General features: G+C 44.0%; 2 protein-coding genes across 14 annotated transcripts in view; one reads left to right on the top strand and one right to left on the bottom strand.

Annotated features, from left to right (window-relative positions):
* The window catches only part of LOC119163117 (XK-related protein 6), a 116,937-nt gene extending 97,821 nt beyond the window's left edge, over nt 1–19,116 (bottom strand). Inside the window, exon 1 of one of the 4 annotated variants that reach the window (XM_037415054.2) lies at nt 18,861–19,116. Coding sequence is in view for 3 of the 4 variants with exons in the window: in XM_075874203.1 (XP_075730318.1) it covers nt 4,982–5,027 (46 nt within the window). In the remaining variant the exon portion in view is untranslated. Of the gene's footprint in view, nt 1–4,981; nt 5,178–18,860 lie in introns of those variants that run through there. The other 3 variants (XM_037415053.2, XM_075874203.1, XM_075874201.1) reach the window with 3 other exon arrangements.
* Nucleotides 19,117–19,192: 76 nt separating this feature from the next.
* Nucleotides 19,193–20,883, top strand: part of LOC119163114 (XK-related protein 6) — a 145,082-nt gene continuing 143,391 nt past the window's right edge. For 2 of the 10 annotated variants that reach the window (XM_075874191.1, XM_075874199.1), the window contains exon 1: nt 19,209–20,070. The gene's annotated coding sequence lies outside the window, so the exon portion shown is untranslated. Of the gene's footprint in view, nt 20,071–20,883 lie in introns of all 10 variants that reach the window. The other 8 variants (XM_075874197.1, XM_075874198.1, XM_075874190.1 and 5 more) reach the window with 8 other exon arrangements.

Consider the following 20,883-nt stretch of genomic DNA (forward strand, 5'->3'; position numbering starts at 1 on the left):
GACAGTAATGACAGACAGTAATGCCAAGGAATGTACAGGGGAAGGTATTAGAACCAATGGAATGTAAATAAGAAGAAAGAAAAGAGGGTGAGAAAATAACCAGCTATGAGCAGGAATCGAACCTACGACCTATATAATAATCGATGGTCGTTGGTTCGATTCCTGCTCACGGCTGGTTATTTGTTCACCCTCTTTTCTTTCTTCTTATCCACATTTCATTTGTTCTCATAACTTCGCCTGTACATTCCTTGGCATTATGATCTGTTAGATATTATTATTATTGTGTCAAAGCACGGAAAAACCAGCCCTTATGCACACATTTCTTTCCCTTATTCAATAACGAGGGTCCCGTACTGGCAGACTTGGTGTCATTAGGTTGTATACCAGGAACAATTGGTCCGCTGCCAGCTCGTAAAAAGTTCACGTGCTACGTGACACCACTCAGGCTCATAAAAAGAGTATTCCACACTCTCCACCAAGGCTACAGATGGCGCTGACTGACACTCACACATTTAAATTCACATATGAACCCAATCAAGTGTCTGGGGGAACGGCCGCCGTGATAGCTCAGCGGTCGGGCATCGAACGAGTAATTCGAAGGTCGTAGGTGCGATTCCGGCTCACAGCTTGTTATTTTTTCACCCTCTTTTCTTTCTTCTTATATACATTCCATTTGTTCTAATAACTTCCCCTATACATTCCTTGGCATTATAGTCTGTTAGATCTCATTAATATAGTGTCGAAACACAGAAGAAACGAGCCTTTAGGTATACAATTCTTTCCCTTATATATATATATATATATATATATATATATATATATTTATATATATATATATATGATATATGCACTCTTTGTGGCCATCAATTTTAAATTTTGCGAAAACTGTATGGAAACAGAAAATTTTTTTGTTCAGATGGAACCTACGAGTTTTTACAACACAAATTTTGACTATCATTACACTGCTTTTCGAAGATGCAGACACAAGGTACATTGAAAAAGTGAATGCCTTTTAAAATTAGGGAGCAGGCCACAGGATATATAGGCAACCTAGGCATAAAAAAGGGTGTCCCTTAGTACCCTGCCGCAATTTTTGTGAGCAGGTAAAATGTTATGGGAATACTTGCAGCTGTTTCTATTGTATTACGCTAAAACTTACATATACCGTTTCGCCAACCATGCCCCCTTAAGCCATAAAATTAATCAATGGATTGACGTGTGATGGTACAGAGAAAATCAATCAATATAGAATGCCTTAAAAGTAACTGTGCCGTCCTAACTGTATGAAGGTTAAATACACAAAGTTTTGCAAGCTTCCTCCTTCTGCTCGCGGCTTGTCTTATTTCGGTGGTGTGCACGCAGTTGTCGCCTGCACACATCTCTAGACGTGCTCAAGGTTGCCTCTCCGGTGATTTCAAATATGCTCACTAGATGGCACGCCACCACCCAAGGTATCAGGGAGCCTATAGAGACACAGACAAAGAAGTCAGGAAGCCTCTAGGAAACATAGACGTGCTAAGCAGCGGGGTGAACCGACATATGATGTTGAAAGAAAATGTAAAATCTTGCTAAGCTGTAAAAGGGATGCATCCCTTGTGATAAATGAAAAGATTAGAAGAAAGAGAGCTCAGTGTTTGGCAAAAGTACATAAAAAAGATAGAAAGGCAGCCGCAAGTTTTGGAAGCATCTAAACTCCCTAAGAAATGAGACAAGCCTAGAGCGGAGGTTTATAACTACAGCTGAAGGTGCTAGGCTAGAAGGAGACGAAGCTATTGAATATATAACAACAAGGGTGACAAAAAAATTTCAACAAAGAAATGATTTATGTGCCACAATAGACAAGACTTAATCAAGAGGCGCAATGGCTCCATTTTCACAACGAAAGTGGGAAAGGGCTGAGAAAAGGGTTCCCAGTAGTACATCAACAGGCCCAGAGGGCATTCCAATTATGCTGATAAAGACATTAGGTCCGAGGTCAAAGCAGGCTTTGATAGAGGCAGTGAGCAAAATAATATTTGATGGTGAAGTTTCCGATGGATAGAAACGTAGCAGGATGAGCATGATCTATAAAGGAAAGGGGGACAATGCTGACATAAACAACTACCGTCCTATAACAGTGACATCAGTGGTTTACAGACCAGAGATGCCGATAATAAAGGGAAGACTGCAGGCATGGATAGAGGATAAGGGGGTGCTGGGGGAACTGTAGAATGGGTTTTGGAAACACAGGAGGTTGGAAGGCAATCTGTTCTCACTGACGCAGTGCATCGAAATAGCAGAAAAGGAACACAGGTCCCTATGGCTAACATTTTTTGTATATTAAGGGAGCGTACAATAGCGTGGTTCAAGCGGAATTGTGGGAAATACTTGACACACTAGGCATGGAAGATGTAGTCACTAATCTTTTAAAGGATATCTATAAAGTTAACAAGGTAGTTTTAAAGTGGTAAAACAGGTATCCAAGCCTGCAGATGTAAAAGGGGGCTTAGGCAGGGGTGTTCCCTGTCACCCTTATTATTCATGATGTACCTACAAGGATTAGAGGCCAAATTAGAGGGAAGTGGACGGGGCTTCAACCTGTCTTTCGTCGAACAAGGAAAACTCATTGAACTGGCACTAACAGCATTGATTTACGCAGATGATAAAGTGCTAATGGCCGACAACAAGAAAGATTTGCAGAGATTGGTGGACTTTTGCGGTGATGAGGAAGATGGGTTAGATTTAAGATTCAGTAAGGGAAAATCAGCAGTCATGATTTTTAATGACAATGAAGGTAGTGAGCTTAGAATACAGGGGGTCACGCTAGAAATTACAAATAATGCATATATATGGGCGTACGGATAAGCAATGGGGTCGAGTACCTAAGGGAACACGAAATATACGGGACGACTAAAGGTAACAGGAATGCAGCAGTAATGAAAAACAGGGTACTGTGGAATTACAATAGGTATGATGTTGTGACAGGAATATGAAAAGCGGTCATGGTTCATGGTCTGACGGTCACAATGCGGTCTTGTGCATGAGATCAGAAGTTCAAGAAATATAAGAAATTAAGCAACGTGGAACAGGTAGGCTTGCTTTAGGAGCTTACGGGAATACACCAAATCAGGGAGTACAAGATGATATGGGATGGACATCATTTGAGGGCAGGGAAGCTAGCAGCAAGATAAAATTCGAGAAGCGACTGAGAGTAATGGGGCAGGAGCGTTGGGCAAGGAAGGTATTCAGCTACTTGCACATGAATAATGTCGATACAAAATGGAGGAAGCGAACCAGAAAATTGACTGGTAAATACTTGAAAAGCAGCAGGGGGTCCAACCAAAACGAATTATCGGTTAAGAAGGAAGCTGAGACCGATATATGGAGAATTGGCATGATTAGGAAGTCCACACTAGAGGTCTATCAAACATTTAAGCAGGAATTCGCCAAGGAAAGAATCTATGATAATACTAGGGGTAGTTCTCTACTGTTTGAGGCCAGGGTGGGAGTATTGCGAACCAAGACATATGAGGCCAAATACAGAGGGGTAGACACGGTATGCGTGCGTGTGGAGAGGAAGAAGAAACTGCCGAACACTTGATAATGTTCTGTAAAGGGCTTCACCCTATAGTTCAGGATGATGGCGCAGAGTTTTCGAAAGCACTGGGGTTTAGAGGCATGGAGTTCAAAATAGACTTTAAGCGGGTAGAATTAACTAGGAGGAGGTTATCTGATTGGTGGCTAAAGTCAAGGCACGAGTGAAAATAAACCCTTCACTGCAAAGTGCGTGTCCTCAACGTCACTTTCTAAAGGAAATAAATAAATCTAGTATTCGGTTACATGAGTATTATGGCTTGGTGGCGCTAGGCACCGCCCGTTCTAAAGGGTACAGCCATAACCATCCATCCATCCATCCATCCATCCATCCATCCACCCATCCATCTATCCACCCATCCATCCGTTCGTCCATCCATCCATCCATCCATCCATCCATCCATCCATCCATCCATCCATCCATCCATCCATCCATCCACCCATCCATCCATCCATCCATCCATCCATCCATCCATCCATCCATCCATCCATCCATCCATCCATCCATCCATCCATCCGTCCATCCATCCATCCATCCATCCATACGTCCATCCATTCATCCATCCATCCATCCATCCACCCATCCATCCATCCATCCATCCATCCATCCATCCATCCATCCATCCATCCATCCATCCATCCATCCATCCATCCATCCATCCATCCATCCGTTGGTTTTCGATGGCCTGCGCCCTCAGCATCTCGAAGTGGATTTCGAAGAAAGAAAGTGAAAAGGAAGTGTGTTATGGTAACTGTCTCTCTCTGAGGCTGTCACCTCAACAACGCCACGCAGAGGTTAGAAAGTGGGAGAGAGAAAGAATTGTGAAAGAGAGAGGAAAAGAGAAGAATGTCATTGGTGTTTGTCTGGCCTTGCGCGAACGTGCGCCGCTTTCTAAGGCGTTGGTTTTCTGGTGATTATGAAAATGCTCACTAGATGGCTCGCCATTTCTCAAGATGGCGCACACCACTCATGGCACATTGGCTTCATATCTGTTTTGCGGGAACTCACCCAGTGAGCACACTTGGCCACCGCTGGCCACGTGTACAACCCATAAGCTAAGGCAGCAGTGCAACGGGCTCGCAGCGCAGCTGCAGCTGGCGCTCGCCGCGGTGACAGCCTGGGAGGCCAAAGCGAAGAGAGCTCACTCGCAAGCAAACCCGGAGCAGCAGGTTGCGTATATGAAATCTATGCAGTTCATCAAAATGTACTGGTGCATGCAATTGTATTTTTTTTTCTCCGGTGGTTGAAGTTTGGGCTGGTACGTTCCACTTAGAATGACCCTAATAATGTAAAACAACCATAAATTACGGGAACGTTAAATGACAAGCGACCTCAAGAAAAGATCAGATTGCCAATACAGAAATTGTTGGTGGCACACAAAGCCGCGATCTTGACAAGATCAGTTACCTACAAATCCAGCATACCAATCCACATGCCACCAGAGCATCGTCATAGTGTCCGGTCGCCTGCACTGGCATATTCTGGGGACTCACCGGCCACGGTTTTCTTCGCGCAAGGTTCTCCCACCACCATCAAAGCCTGCAAGTCCTAAAAATCTTGCTTCAAAGTGAATACTGCTATCTTTAATGTGAATTGGCCTCCACACCTTTCCATCACCCGCGTGCCGGTACCCCGTTATCGTGTTGCCTTTAGACTTTTATTTCTTCTTTTGATCTCTTGACAGCAACTATGACGCACTCACAGCTTCGCTGAGTGGCACTCTGTATCTTATCTGCAGAAGCAAACCCTAGCCGGTGCACTTCATTTATCACATGAACAGTTATCGCTTGTGTTGTACTGGCGCTGTTGACACTCGCTATCGAGGGTTGAAGGTCATGGAAGACAGTAGGGCGCTATGCTTCATTCATTCTAATTACTGGTAACTGTTGAGATTTGAAGTGCCTACACCATGTTATGATTATGAGTTTTTGAGGAAACATCGCAAGGACTACCTTGGATTTACTTCAACCACACCTGTATTTCATAAACACTTACTTCAATCTATTCACATGATTGTTCTTTCTAATGGAACCCCATGGAAATGCGGCCGCCAACGCCGGCAGTCGAACCTGCATCCTCGGGCTAAACAACGTGATTTTCGGTGACCTTAATCTACCTGGGCGGGTGTGATCGATGAACGCCAAGTGAAGGTGAAGTTTTTTTACTCACGTGTACGTAGGGATACAAGTATCTTCATCATGCACCAAGAAACATGCTTAAGACAACGTAGTTTATCACGTTATATTAACTGTTCGTTTCGTTGACTGTACTTATGCTAGTACGTGTTCTGTACTTATTAATTGTAGAAACTGGTGGAACACTGACAAACAACTTTCGATCATGAGATGTATGCTTTCACGAAAACATGCGTATCTTCGTACTTCCAAGAAATTGGGGACACTTCGTTAGACAAAGTAAACTGGCCTCACTACTTGAGATTCATCCCTGTTAGTGGAAGTGAAGCCAAGTAATAAGTAGAGGAGTGATCCGAGAATGTTTTTTTTTTGCTTGATCGATTATATGGTTCATTTTTACGGGTTCGAACATAAATGAGTCGTTGGTGGAAGAATATTCGGCACATCCCACATACGAAGGGCATTGATATTATGCAGATTACGGGGAGAGAATGTGACTGGTGGAATTTTTGTTGAGTGAACCATTAATAATTGACGCTTAACACATTCAAAAATATACGCACAATATACGTATGTATGCCGATTAGTTGCACATGTTCTATACAATTAATTGTTTACAGTTCCAATGCCAAGAGCAACACGGGTATTTCCAACACCATAGGCGGTAAGGTCAAACGTTTCGCGTGTGCTTGCGAAGGTAGATGCCCTAGATATCGTTACGTAGACAATCTTCAATGGATGGCGCCTAAGTACATATGACGCTAACGCAACGAGGCGCTTGCATGATTGGCCGAATGTAGGCGGTTAATTGCGCCAGTAACAGGTGGTAGGGGGTAGACGTCCTTTTAGGGGCAAAGCTCCTAAAGCCATGGGTCTGCTCATCCCGTGTACGTACCTGACTGCCTAGTTTGACGTTTGCGAACTGCTGACTATATACGTCGTCCCTGCAAACATCCCACTACACCCCATCTCTTTCACCGACCGTTAAAGAATTTTAATCAAAGAGTAACGAAAACGACGTTTACCTACGAATAATAAAATTTCTTGTATCATTATATACAATGTTTGTCATGTAATCGGTAATGTACTAGAAGGTATTTGTGGTTTGTTCACAGTTTGTTAATGAAACTGCCCAGTGCTTCACCCCACTCACCACAATTCACTCCGTGATTATGCTGCAGTTTTTTTGTTGTTATTGCATTGAATCAGCTTTAGTCAACAAAAAGTATCTAAGATCCATTTTTCTCCTATAACAAGAGTTGATGCAGCTCCCCAGACGGGCCAACTGCTGTGTAACTCCCATTTTCATCATAACTTGCATTTGCTCATTGATAGGTCGGTGCTTTCACGGTGAAACAGTATGTCGAATCGAATTCGCTGAGGCCGTCTTTATGGTATGCGTGCTCAAGAAGGAGAGATGGCGGGTATTTTATCCTTCTGCACAGCCGAATATTGCAACACTGTATTGTACTGTACAACACTGTTTTGCACTCTACGTTTTTGTTCTTGCATTGATAGTCTTTTTGTGAATGCCTTCTCATTGTAATATTGTATTTGCCCCTCCTGCATGGGCCAGCATATTGGCTTGCAGTATCGATAAGTAAAAAAATAAATAAATAAAAACATAGTTTGAAAGCACTCTCACTTATGTTTAGCGTTCTGTTGTGCAAAGTGACCTATTAACGATGGACAAAAAGACTGTTTCTGAACTATGATCACCAAATTCTATCTATGCATTATAAACTCGACCTGCGATAAGGGCACATGTTCTCTGCTGACCAATCCTAATTTTGAACTGTCTTGTAATGTCACGGGCTCTGAAGATTAGTTATTGGCACACAGGCCAGCACGTTCACTGTTGATGGACATCCCACAACGGGGAATCCACACGTGCTTCTTAGCACTCTTAATGTGCATCGTCCCTACATTTGCATCGAAGCAATTGTAGTGGCCGTATCCAGGAGTCCTGACGGCATTCGACCACTCGCAAATACCTTGCCAGTGCAGAAGTCGACAGTGGCACCACACTCCCGCAAGAAGCCCATGCTCAAAATAACCGAATGAGTCAACCTGGGTATAATTAGCAACTCAAATTAGCGTAGCCTCCCATGTGTACGTAGGCACTGCACATACTAATAGGACAAACCGGCTCGGCATTCGTTCCACAGAACCTGAAAGTTTCATGAAACATAAAAAATTACTGCGATATCCACAAAGCCGATCATGTTAGAGGAGCTCGCTCTCAGGTGCACAGAGCGTTTCTTGGCTAGACCAACGAGCCAGCGCATGATGTGTACGCTGAAGACAGCGTTGGGGGGCACGTTTCACAACCGGCAGTCACAGTGTTAGCCACGTTGATCGCATGTTAACCATCTGCCCATTATATCATGCAGGGCGCGGCCATGAGTCAAAAGCCTAACGCCCATAAATGTCGAATGTGGAACTATCAGGGTTCTTCAACGGGTTTGAAATTGGCCAGGCGAGGGGGCTTGGAAGGATATCAGTGCCCGTGCATAACACTCATCGTAGGAACTTGTCCCGCTCTGCGGGTCATCGAAAACCGAATATTAATGAATGCATGGATTGATATGGCTGTAACCTTTAGGTTGGGCGGCGGCTAACGCCACCTAGACGTAATACTTAGTGAAGAAAAACTACACTTTCTCTTTTGTTTTTCTCTTTAAATAATGAAGTTAAAGACTGCAATTTTGCAGTGAAGGATTTAATTTTCAACCGTGATTTGATTGTAGCCACCAATCTGACAACCTCCTTGTGGTTATTCCTACCCTCTTAAAGTCTATTTTGCCCGCCCTGTCCCCAAACCCCAGTGCTTTGAAAGAATCGGCGCCATCAGCGTGAACTATACGGTGGATTCCTTTACAGATCATTATCAATTGTACGGCAGTTTTCTAGTCCTTTCCACACGCACTGCATAACGTGTCTACCGCTTCGTATTTGACACGAGTAGTCTTGGTTAGCAATACTCCCATCCTGGTATCAAACAAAAGACAGCTACCCCGAGAATCGCCATAAATCCTTTCCTTGGCAATTTCCTGCTTAAAAATTTGATAAACTTATAGCGCTGACATTCTTATCATGCCTATTCTCAACATGTCGGTCTCCGTTTCTGCCACTTTTATCTTAGCCAATAGTTCTTTTTGGTTTTGCCTCTGCTGTTTTCTAAGTATTTACCCGTCCACTTTCTGATTCACTTTCTCAATTTTGCATCGACATTCCTCATTTACAAATATCTGAAAACCTTCCTAGCCCCATGCTCCTCCTCAATTTTTCTCACTTGCTCCTCAAATTTTATCTTGCTGCTAGCTTCGCTGCCCTCAAAGATGTCCACCTCTATTCATCTTGTGCTCCCTGATTTGGTCTATTCCCGTGAGCTCCTGAAGCGCACCTACCTATTTCACGTTGCTTAATTTCTAATCTTGCTTGAACCTCTGATCTCGTGCACCAGACCGCATTGCCAAACGTCAGACCCCCCACAATCGCCCTTTTCCAAATCGTTCGCACGACATCATATTTAAAGTCATTCCACAGCGCTGGCTTTTATTTAGCACTCATTCCTGTTACCTTTATTTGTTGCGTATATTTCGTGTTCAGTTAGGTACTCGGTCTCATTGCTAATACATACGCCCAAATGTTTATATTTAACCGTTATGTCTAACGTAATTTGCTGTATTATAAGCTCACTACCTTCAATAATATTAAAAACATGACTGTTAATTTTTCCTCACTGAAACCTAAATATAACCTATCTCCCTCATTACTTTAATATGTGTGAACATGAATGCTGGTAGTTCCTGTTCAATGGGTTTTCCTTGTTTGATGAAAGATAGGTTGAAGCCAAGTCCAGTTCCCTCTACTTTCGCTTCTATTACTTGTAGGTACATCATGAATAACAAGGATGGCAGCAGACACCCCTGCCTAAGCCCCCGTTTAGTCTCTGTGGGCTCGAAGACCTGTTTCCCCATTTTATACCTGCCTTGGAACTTTTGTGGATATCCTTTAAAATATGGTGACCACATCTTCCACACCTAGTGCGTCCAATATTCCTGACAAGGGCTCTTAAACACGCTATCGTACGCTTCCTTGATAGCTAAAAATCCTAGCGACAGGAGCCTGTGCTTCTTTTCTGCTAGTTTGATGGACTGTGTCAGAGAAAAAATCGTCTTCCAACCTTCTTTGTTTTCTAAACCCATTCTGCAGTTACCCCAGCACCCCCTAATTCTGTGTGCATGCCTGCAGTCTTTTCTTTACAATCTACATCACCAGACTGTAAACCACTCATGTCATTGTTATAGGACGGCACTTGTCTATGTCAGCATTGTCTCCCTTTCTTTATGGATCATGCTCATCCTGCTAATTTTCTATCTAACAGGGACTTCACCATCGATTATTGTTTTGCTTGCTCTCTCTCTCAAGGTTTGCTTATACTTGGGACCCGATTTATTTATCAGCATAACTGTGATGTGATCAGGGCCTGTTGATGTACAACCAGAACCCTATTCTCAGCCCTTTTCCACTTTCGTTATGATAAAGCAGCCATTTTGCCATATGAACAATCGTTGTAGATTAAACTGCATAACGCAATTTCTTGTTGAAACTTTTGTGTCATCCTTGTTCTTACCGTAATTTCGCGCGTATAACGCGGCCCTGTATATAATCCGCACCCCCACTTTCAGCTCACTGAGAAAGAAAAACAAATACTCGCATATTGCGTGCACATTTGATATACAAAAAAGGCTGTACAAAAGCTACTTCTCAAGCAACATAGCACCTATGTAGACAGAAAAAGTTTTATTTAGCAAGCATAATACGCCGTCTGCAAGGCCAGTCACAATTCACTCACTGTCGCTGCTCTCACTAGAGCTATCACTTAAGCCGCAGTGCTCACTATTATGCACAAGGTCGTCTTCGGATCCAATAATGTTTTTTGTGATGCGGCATTTCTTGTAACTTTTTCGCACCATCTCACTTGGAACGGCCTTCCATGCCTCGACATTCCACTTGCAGATTAGGGCAATATCAAGCTTTCGGACTCGTCCTGTCGGCGTCAAGTCGTAGCAGCCTTCGGCCATCCACTCGGCGTGATAGCGCTTGACATGCGCTATGAAGGGCTTGTTAAGCGACTCATCTAGAGGCTGCAACATCGACGTCATTCCACCGGGTATAACAACTAAGTCGGTGCCATTGCGTGAAAGGCGGTCCTTCACTTCCTCAGTTGTGTGGCCGCGGAACGAGTTAAGAACGAGCATCGCACCGGGCCTCTTCTCTCATACCGTCTTGATCCACTCTACGAACAAGTCACTGTTCATCCACGCGTTCTCGTGTGCGCGCACCACCATACAGGCAGGCAAATGAACCTTTGGTAGAGTTTTTCCTTTTCAAGATGACGTACTTTCGTAGTTGCGTGCCATTGCCGAGGGCACAAAGCAAGACTGTGATGCGCAGTTTCGTGTTCCCGCCGGTCAGCACGCTCACTGAACTGCTGCCCGTCTTCTCTCAGGGTAGGCACCGGTCTTGGGGCCACGAAATCACCTACGCTCGCGGTGCGCGGCTTGTAGGCTCTCTTTCTTCTTTCTCCACAGTCGCACACAGGACTCGTACATATCGTGCCGTATTCCCGCTACGCGATTTCCGAATTCCTCGGTGACAGCTATGATCTTAAGCTTTTGCTGTGCCGTGAAGGCGTGCCGTCGTGCGCTACTCATGGTGACAGAAAAGATCGACTTATGCTTGGCGAACGGGTCGAGATGTGGAGATTTAGCGGTATCAGCAAGATAAAGAGCACTCACACTCGACGACAACTCACTACCCCTTCTAGGACACTGTAACAGCACCCTGGGAACAACAGAACCGAAATGCATGCCTGCTACCGCGTCAAAAAGTAGTACATTAATTTACTGATAATATCTCTATAGGCACTATAATATCTCATTTGCCTTTCTGAAATAAATACTGCTTTATTTATTATGGAACTTACTTTGTTTTTATGGAACTTTCTTAGACAGCACCACCTTTTTGGCAAGCCCTTTCCAAAAGTAAACATGGCGTCCGTGACGTAGGGACATGTGGAGGGTCACTGAGCGGCCGCGAACGTCCAAAAAGTATACTTGTGATGTGACAATGAGATTTTACACTGAAAAATTGAATTATCTCTTCCCAAATGTTTTTCTAAACGCTTCAACGATGCAAGCAAGCGAAACCAAAATCAGTCGCAAGCTGCCGTGCTACTTGCGGAGCAACAAGAATTTGCGGAAACAACCTCCATAGCCTTCGCTACACTGTAAAGGGTCTTCACAGCACAACACGCATTGCTTTGAAGCAGCACTGTAGAAAAAACCCCGCGTAATATCCGCACCTCCACTTTGCCACTGAAATTTTTGGGTTTCAGGTGCGGGTTATATGCGCGAAAATACGGTGTATAAATAGCTTCGTCCGCTTCTAGTCTAACCCCTCGAGCTCTAGTTATAAACTTCTGCTCTTGGCTTGTCTTATTAAGTAGGAGTTCGATAGTTTTAAAATTTCGCAGCTGCCTTTCCCTCCTTTTTATGTACTTCTGCCAACCAATGAGCCCCTTCCTTCTCATTTTTCACTGTTCAGAAGGAATGCTTCCCAGCTAAAGCTTAGAAAGATATCCCAATTTCTTTCAACATCACCTGTCCGTTGACCCTGCTGCGTAGAATATATGTGTTCCCTTGAGGCATCCTGACGTACTGCTTTGGCTCTCTTACCTTCCTCATCCCACCAACTTTTCAGTTTGTGTCTCCTTTTCCGGCGTGACTTATCGAGCACTAGCTTAAACAGTCTAATTAGATTCCTATACGCCCACCATTTAGTTTACTCAGTGATTACTTTCTCCATTTGTTTAATAGCAGTTTCCATTTGCCTTTCTGAATAAAAATTCCCCTGTAGGTGCTCATCTTCTGTCCTTTCCACCTTTATTTCTCTTCCGAAACTTAGCTTGGTACATTTGTGATGACTACCCAGACTTACGGAGCCATATTCATCTATGTGCCTTCCCCTGAGCCTATTGAAATCAGTGGGTAATCTATCATCAACTGCAGCCTTCTTACCGCCCACGTTACCTGCCCCTCACACTTCTCAGTAGTGTTGCAAATGATCAAATCATATCTTTCACACATATCCGTGATCATTTTGTCTGTTTGGTCAGTGTACCCATCTATATCGTTTTTGTGCTCATTAATATCTTCTAGTATAATTATCTCGTGCTCTTCTCCTAATTTCTCATTGTCATTTGTTAAATGTCCATTACCTGGTTTTTCTCTCTAGCGTTTGATCCCGTCCGCAAGTACACTTAGACAAAAAGTGTCATCTGCCCAGCTACTTTCCCTTTTAACAATAAACGATTCCTGCATCCCTGCTTGAGTTTTTGTCAACCCATACCTTCATGTAAAAATGCCCCAATTACACCCCTCTTCTTACTGCCTTCTGTTCTACTGCAATATTCCCATACATTGCCAGGATTTCAAGGTAGTTGCTCCATGATCCAAAGTTGTGTCTCCACAACCCCATATACCATCAGATACTCCTGCCTTAGCTGCTCTTTAAACTATTCGCACTTTAAACTATTACTGCCACCCAGCATGTTAATATACCCCATGTCTGAATTAGCCCAGCCCTTTTGCTTACGTCGATTTCTTCTCGATGGATGGATGGATGGATGGATGGATTGATGGATGGATGGATGAATGGATGGATGGATGGACGGATGGATGAATGGATGAATGGATGAATGGATGGATGGATGGATTGATGGATGGATGGATGAATGGATGGATGGATGGATGGATGGCTGGATGGATGGATGGATGGATGGATGGATGGATGGATGGATGGATGGATATGGCTGTACCCTTTACATCGGGCGGTGGCTAGTGCCACTAAGCCGTAATACTTATTGAATCAAAAACTAGATTTATTTTTTTCCCTCAAATAGTGAGGTTCAGGATTCGTACTTTGCAGCGAAGGGTTCAATTTTCACTCGCGCCTTCACTTTAGCCACCAATCAGATAACCTCCTTCTAGTTAATTCTACCCGCTTAAAGTCTATTTTGCCCTAACTGTCCCTAAACCCCAGTGCTTTGAAAAAATCTGTGCCATCAGCCTGAACTACAGGGTGAAGCCCTTTACAGAACATTATCATGTGTTAGGCAGTTTCTTCTTCCTCTCCACACGCACTGCATACCATGTCAACCCCTTCGTATTTGGCCCGATATTTCTTTGTTCTCATTACTCCCGTCCTGGCCTCAAACAGTGGGGAACTACTCCGAGTATTATCATGGATCCTTTCCTTGGCTATTTTCTGCTTAAAAGCTCAATAGATCTTTATAGTGCGGACTTCTTAATCATGCCAATTCTCCACATATCGGTCTCACCTTCCTTCACCTTCTTCTTAACCGATAATTCTTTTTGGTTTGGCCCCCTGCTGTTTTCCAAGTATTTACCAGTCCAATTTCTGGTTCGCTTCCGCCATTTTGTATCGACATTCTTCATGTACAAGTAGCTGAATATCTTCCTAGCCCAACGCTCCTCCGCCATTTCTCTCAATCGCTTCTCAAATTTTATCTTGCTGCTAGCTTCCCTGCCCTCAAATGATGTCCATCCCATATCACCTTGTACTCCCTGATTTGGTGTATTCCCGTGAGCTCCTAAGGCAAGCCTACCTATTCCACGTTGCTTAATTTCTAGTCTTGCTTGAACTTCTGATCTCATGCACAAGACCGCATTGCCAAACGTCAGACCAGGAACCAAGACCCTTTTCCATATTCCTCTCACAACATCATAGCTATTGTAATGAAAAGTGGCACGAAGCGCCACACAGCCGCAATATAGGACTGTTGAAGCACCGTGATATATGTCCCTGAACACTGCAAGTGCTGCACACCAACAGAGGTCGAAATTTCGGCTGATCTTCAGGAAAATGACTGTCATTGAGCGCTCTTGCATAGTGCGCAGGTTCTTCAGAGATGCCACGAGGATATGGGGGAGGGGGGAGGCGTGCGCTCAGTGTTTCAATCATAGCACGAAGCTTGAAAATGCGTGGTCATCCTTCGCTGTGGGGCTGGGATGTACTTCGCAGCTGCTCCCCATGTGGTTGGTTGCCAAGGGGCTGGAGGAGGCGAAGTTCTAGCCTCACCTGGCACGTACAATTCATTAGGGTGAGCTGTTGAACGCAACGTTTCTTGGCGTGCTAAGCTGCTCGCATAAAAACCATAGAATAGTCGAGAAAACGTCGTTGACGCAAGGTCTCGTGTCTACACTGGGAACAGTGGTCACGTTTTGCACACGGTCAACAAGGCTTGATTCAATGCATCTTCATAGTTTCAAAAGTTCTGCAGTGTTGAATAACGCCGGACACCAAACTTAGCTTATCTTTACCGATGAGAAAACTATACATTTCCTCACGAAGTCGGTTTAGGAAATGGCCGACTTTATCTTTTTACCGATATGTTGCGCTGACAAAATTACCTTGCACAGCCTCAATACATTTCTAATACATGTAGTGAACGTCTTATCCGGTAACTGCACCCATGACAGGGCTGCTTCGCACGCTTCTTGTTGGTGACTGAGTCTCTGAAACACTCCTTGAGTTTCTCACGAAAAAGGTCGCACGTTGTAAGCACGCTCTCGTGGTTTGTCATACCACACAAGTGCGGTGTCGATCAGAGAGAACACAACGTTGGTGAGCTGAGCGGTTCCATCCCATTCATTTGACATGCTCTCTCGCTTGTACCTGAGCAGCCACGGGTCTGCATGTTCTTCCGCTTTCCCGGCGAAAGGTGGCTGGATGGGGTAGTACTACGATGAACCGCTAGGTGATTTTCTGTGACCATCTCCTTCGTCGGACATGTCGATGGTGATCTCGTCAGGTGGTGGGAGGCTGGCAAGTCGTCGGCCTCGACGAAGCTGCAGCAGTGATCATTTTGTCGTTTTGAGAGCGTACCCTCACCTTCACTACCCTGTTACGCGCAGAGGAGACCCAGACTTGTAAGACCGAAGGGTCTTTCATTAGGTCGCGATGGTCGGCGCAGGAGCGGCGCACAGGTTGAGTCTCGCTGTGCCATCGTCTTCGTGCTAGCTGCCATTCGAAGCAGCCAGCAGGTTCACTGTTCTTTGTTTTCCTCGCAGATACGTTCAACTATGCGCAATTTCGCGAAAAAGTAGACAAGCAGCACATGTTGCTCACACACTACACCGCATCGCGTCTTCCATAGTAATTTTCAAAATCTGGCGAGACTGTGTGTCAGAATACGTAATTGTCACACGGAATGCTTTGGTCGAAATACTGCTTAGACAAGATATATTCTTTAAGTTCATCCTGTGAGCGTGGTTAATGTCAATTTTTATGTACGTCTTTGCATTAAATTGCCTATATCGGTTTTCGCCACTCCTCGGTAGACGTGAACTGCCAAATACATGTGGCGCATGCCCGCATACTACAGTCTGCGGTCCGCGGGTACATGCTAGACGTGCATGGGGGAAGTGTTTGACGTCGTACGCAATGTCATATTAATATTATTCATGTCAGCACCAGACAGCTATAATGAAGAAGACTTCCTACCCTCACACACTTTTTTTGGTCAGGCCCAATTTAAGGAGGTGATCACTAGAACACTTCACGCGTGGGCGGTTAGATACTGTCATACAGTTGGTGAGAATAAGAGGGAGGGCGGGGAAGGTAAGCAGAGCTGAGCCCGGTACGCTTGAGCCAGGTAGACTTGGTTACACTAATCTTCTAGCTTGACCAAGGGATGTTGCAAATACGAAGCGATCTCAAGAACTTGCAACGTTCTCCATAAAACTGGGTTTTTAAAGCTACCTGAAAGCATGCGAAATCATTCTGCATCGTCGTAATGTACGAAAGACCCAAGCCAAATTCAGCTGAAAGAGCTGCTTTCCAGAACCGCCGTCATCTTTTGCGTACAATACGTTGACCAGGCAAACGTGGTAAGTCTGATTCTGAAAAAAAAAGTGCAGTGTCTACGGCGCATGCATCAGGTCGTTTAACCTACTGCGCATGTGCATTTCCACCCCGCTATGACTCTAAGCGTTCTAACTGTCGATTAAACTGTATATTATGGTCACGCAACTACAGGCGTTGACATTATCATGATGTCAGGCTTCAAGTAAAAACAGTGTCATTACATGACAGTATTGTCACTTGTGGTGACGTACCAAAGTGATACATTCAAACTTGCCGCTTATGCATCCCCGAGAAGTAGAAAATGGCAGTTTCTGCGTCGCCAACGGAGTCACGTATCAAATTGGTCGAGGCAACGTCATGGTCTTTTCGGCGAGCACGTCTAGAGAAGTTCCCGCAGTGTTCCGTCGTAGTGGCATTGTGGAAACCGAAATTATCTCTCAAAAACTGTCTGTAAATACTTTAAGTTGAGCGCTGACACTTGCTAGCACATCGCCAATGCTTTTGAAGGCTCTCCTTTTCATTTATCGTATTAAATGACAACTGAACATTTCTTGGTAAGTACTTTAGGTGAACGTGCAAAGCAGTGTCGGAGATTTTTGATTAAATTAAGCCGGTAGTCATATTGTCAACAACCCCGAATCATTTGCGCCGACACGCTCAGAGTAGAGCTTATTTTTTTTAACGCGATGGCGTTAAAGAGCTCGTTTCACAGAAATATTGTGTCGGCGCCAGTGTCGGCGTGGGCATCGTTGGTTGTGAGCGAGAACTCATCATAATGTTTAGGACTGACAAATCGAAAAAGATGCGAATAAAATAAATAACGAAAAATTGTGGGCCCGCGTGATCATTGAATCTGGGTGAACTGCATGGCAAGCAGCTGTACTACCACACTGACAAGCTTCTTCTTTCTATTTTTATTATTGATTTACCGACGTAGCATGTGCATCAACCACAGCGAAAAATACAATAACACACACAATTGCAACAACAAGCGAGGTTGTGTAATTTTAAAAGAAAAAAAAAACAACACCCCTCTTTCTGTTGAGAATAGACAGAAAGCAGCATCATCTACTTGGAAAAACAGCAAAGATAAGTTCCCTTCATTGCCAACACGGACATTCTGTGTACAGACATCACAATACAAAAAGTAATATTGCAATCATGTTACTTGTACAAGCGTGAATCGCCGTCGGGCATCAGAACATATGATTGTTATAGCTACTTAGTGGTTGGAAGCCAGCCACCCATTCCAAAAGGCACACATTACTGTGCGTATTATCCTACTACCGCGAAGTGGACACATTTCACGGGATCATAAACGCAGCCATAATTTACGGTTTCAAACATTCCACGCTATCATGATTGCAGCCATATTTGTAATCTCCCCGACCCCGCATTTGCGCTATCGTGTTCAACTTTTAAGAGAAAGCTTAAAGCCCCTTCCCCCCCCCTCTTTTTTTCTTTGCGCCTTCCAAATTGTGAGGTCTGTATAGTTTAATTCGTCAAAGTCAACTCTATTTCATAACTATAGTAGGCCTCGACGGACACCACCAGTCGATCAGCGATCGCGCGGCTGGGCAGCCACCTTTTCGACGGAGACGAAAATGCTTGATGCCCGTGTGCTTATAATTAGAAGCGCGTTAAAGCACTCCAGGTGGTCCAAATCTCCGGAGCACTTCATTATGACGCCTCTCATATGCATAGGTTGGTTTTGGGTAGTTAAATCATAACAATTATTGTTATATCAGCAATCGTGCCTCACTGAAACTTCTGCGCTGAAGCAACACATCGGCGGCCGCTTTGTACCCCAATGAAGAAAAGGTATAAGGAATGCGATTCAGTGCTGTGCGATTATGCAGGTGAGTAAGACGTTTTTTACAGCCGCGTCATCAGCACTTGCATCGTTCGAGTTTGTCCCACTACGTATAAGATATAGTTTACAATAGAATCCACTCCTTCTTTATAATATTTAGCACTGTTTTCATAAAATGACTAAAATTGACGTCAAAATGATTCAACATTGAAGTAAAATTAGCGAAAATGAAATTTCCAAAAAGTGTTTCACTACTTTGTAATACGAGATGAAAACTTAGTGATAAATAGCCTAGAAAAGATCGAATACTTACTCTTAACAAACATTTCGCAGTCTATAGAACAGAGTGAAAAAAAGCAATAAAGTACGCACGACTTACCGTTTAGAAATGTCGGCTGAATTATTGTTTGTGGAAAGCACCGTGAGCTACCGCATTCGCTGGTGTTATCAGAAAGGGAAAATAGTTGCTCTTATCGGGGTCAATTATATGCCGAAGCCGGTAAGAATTGTAGATAACGACTGAGAAGTTTTCTGGCGTTGCTAGGAAAGCTGACTGAGTTGTAGCGCAAGATCGCCCTTCGCCGAGTGATATCTTGGCACGGCCTTGCCAGCACTACTAAAATATCTGCTTCCTAAGAAAGCGATGGTAATGGGCCAGTGGCGCCATCTATTATGGATGCGTAACAGTAATGTCACCGTCGTTGAAAATTGATGCGGCGTAGGGATACATAGACTGGACGCGCTGTTAAGTGTCTATTTTGTCCTTGCACATATATTATGTTCTTCAGCGTGTGACACTTTTTTAAGGCCTTCAGGCCTGTAAAGTTTACGAAAAAATGAAAATTGCAATACCATCTAGGGGGTGTCTCGCCTAGCACACTGGTCGTTCATTATTGTGGTGTGTTCACGTTTTAACACCCTGAATGGGAAGTATTCGTGTAGGTTAATGTATATCGACCTGCTTTCTGGAGCTTGTTACAGCAGATGCTATGACGACTTGTTGTATTCATTGAGCATCGTCTGCATCAACTGCTATCTTTTTATAGAGGATAATCGTTTTCAATAATCGCTCTTTTGTTTTCTGGTGGAAAGCACTCGGCTAACTGGCATCAGGAAATCCTTCACCCCTGGGCGAAGAAAACGCGCGCCTGATCTCAAAATGAAATTCAATTCTCTCGCTCTGTTTTCCTTTTCTCATTCCAGCAAGCCAAAACGTCCTTCCAAACCACAATAATTTCTCGAGCTCGGCTGACGCTCTCTTTTTGTAATAATTTTAACTCCTTATATAGCCAAAGAGATTGTTGACTGTTCTCTGCAATAGATGGCGTGACCAGTTCCAAATGTATGACAGGACATCAGCATTGCTCTCGTGGTGTCAGAAGCCATTGATTGACGTAGTGTTCGTTTGTAGGTCTACTCGGAGGGCGTGTCACGCAAAAAAACGTATCCGTTAGCACGATATGTTATCCAAAGATGCGAAAGTGGCCACATTGATCGCGTTGAACCTTTTGTATCGTTATCAGTGAGCTCAGTGAGGCAGACACTACGGAACTTGACACAAAGGCTCATTTACTCGGACTATCGAAGTGGTGAGTGGAATGTATTCAGTTCTTTTCGTGGTCTGTTTACGGAACAGCAAAGTAACGACTAACAGACAATGGTTTTCGTGATCCATCGTTTCCTACTTTCAATTCGTACGTTTTTCTGTGCTAGTAGTGATATTTTTGCAGGTATACTGTTTTGTGATTCTACAAAAGCCACGTTGTAGATTAGTGTCAGGTGTTAACTGCTAATATAATGAAGCGCGTCTCCCTGCATAGCCGTAGGTGCCCCAAGAAAACGATCGCTAATGATGAGGTTTTTATTATTGATGCAGAACGGAATATAATTGCCTTACATCAAAACAAGGAGCATGCAACCAATTTTATACTGGTAACCAAACTGTTGTCGAGTTTCAACTTTTGCACAGAAGCGGTGACGGCAACTAAAGCCAACTGAGTGACTGACAGCTGACGACAGCTGATTTTAAAACATGATGTGTATGAATAATGATTTGCCTCAATTAGATAGACTCAATGCAAGAAGTCTTTAGAGCATGGCCCATGCCATGCTCTAAAGCTGACACCAACGCCGACACCTACGCCGGAATGTGCGCGAAAGGGGTTTTTAACAATATCGCGTTAAAAATTGCTGTTTGGGAGTTTTCGAAGTTCCTACCATATTGCGACCCGCCACGACCGGCCGATAAATCTGCAATGGCAGTGCCACCGCTGCTAACATGCTTTACTGATAGGCTGCGCGGCCACTTTTGCTACCACTCTTACCTTCTAGCAATCAGTTTTGAGCATGTACTCAGAAGCGCTCGGCTCATTTTTGTCACCCGTTCGGTCGATTAACCTTAG

The sequence above is a fragment of the Rhipicephalus microplus genome, chromosome 9, assembly GCF_043290135.1.
Source record: "Rhipicephalus microplus isolate Deutch F79 chromosome 9, USDA_Rmic, whole genome shotgun sequence".
NCBI lineage: Eukaryota > Metazoa > Arthropoda > Arachnida > Ixodida > Ixodidae > Rhipicephalus > Rhipicephalus microplus.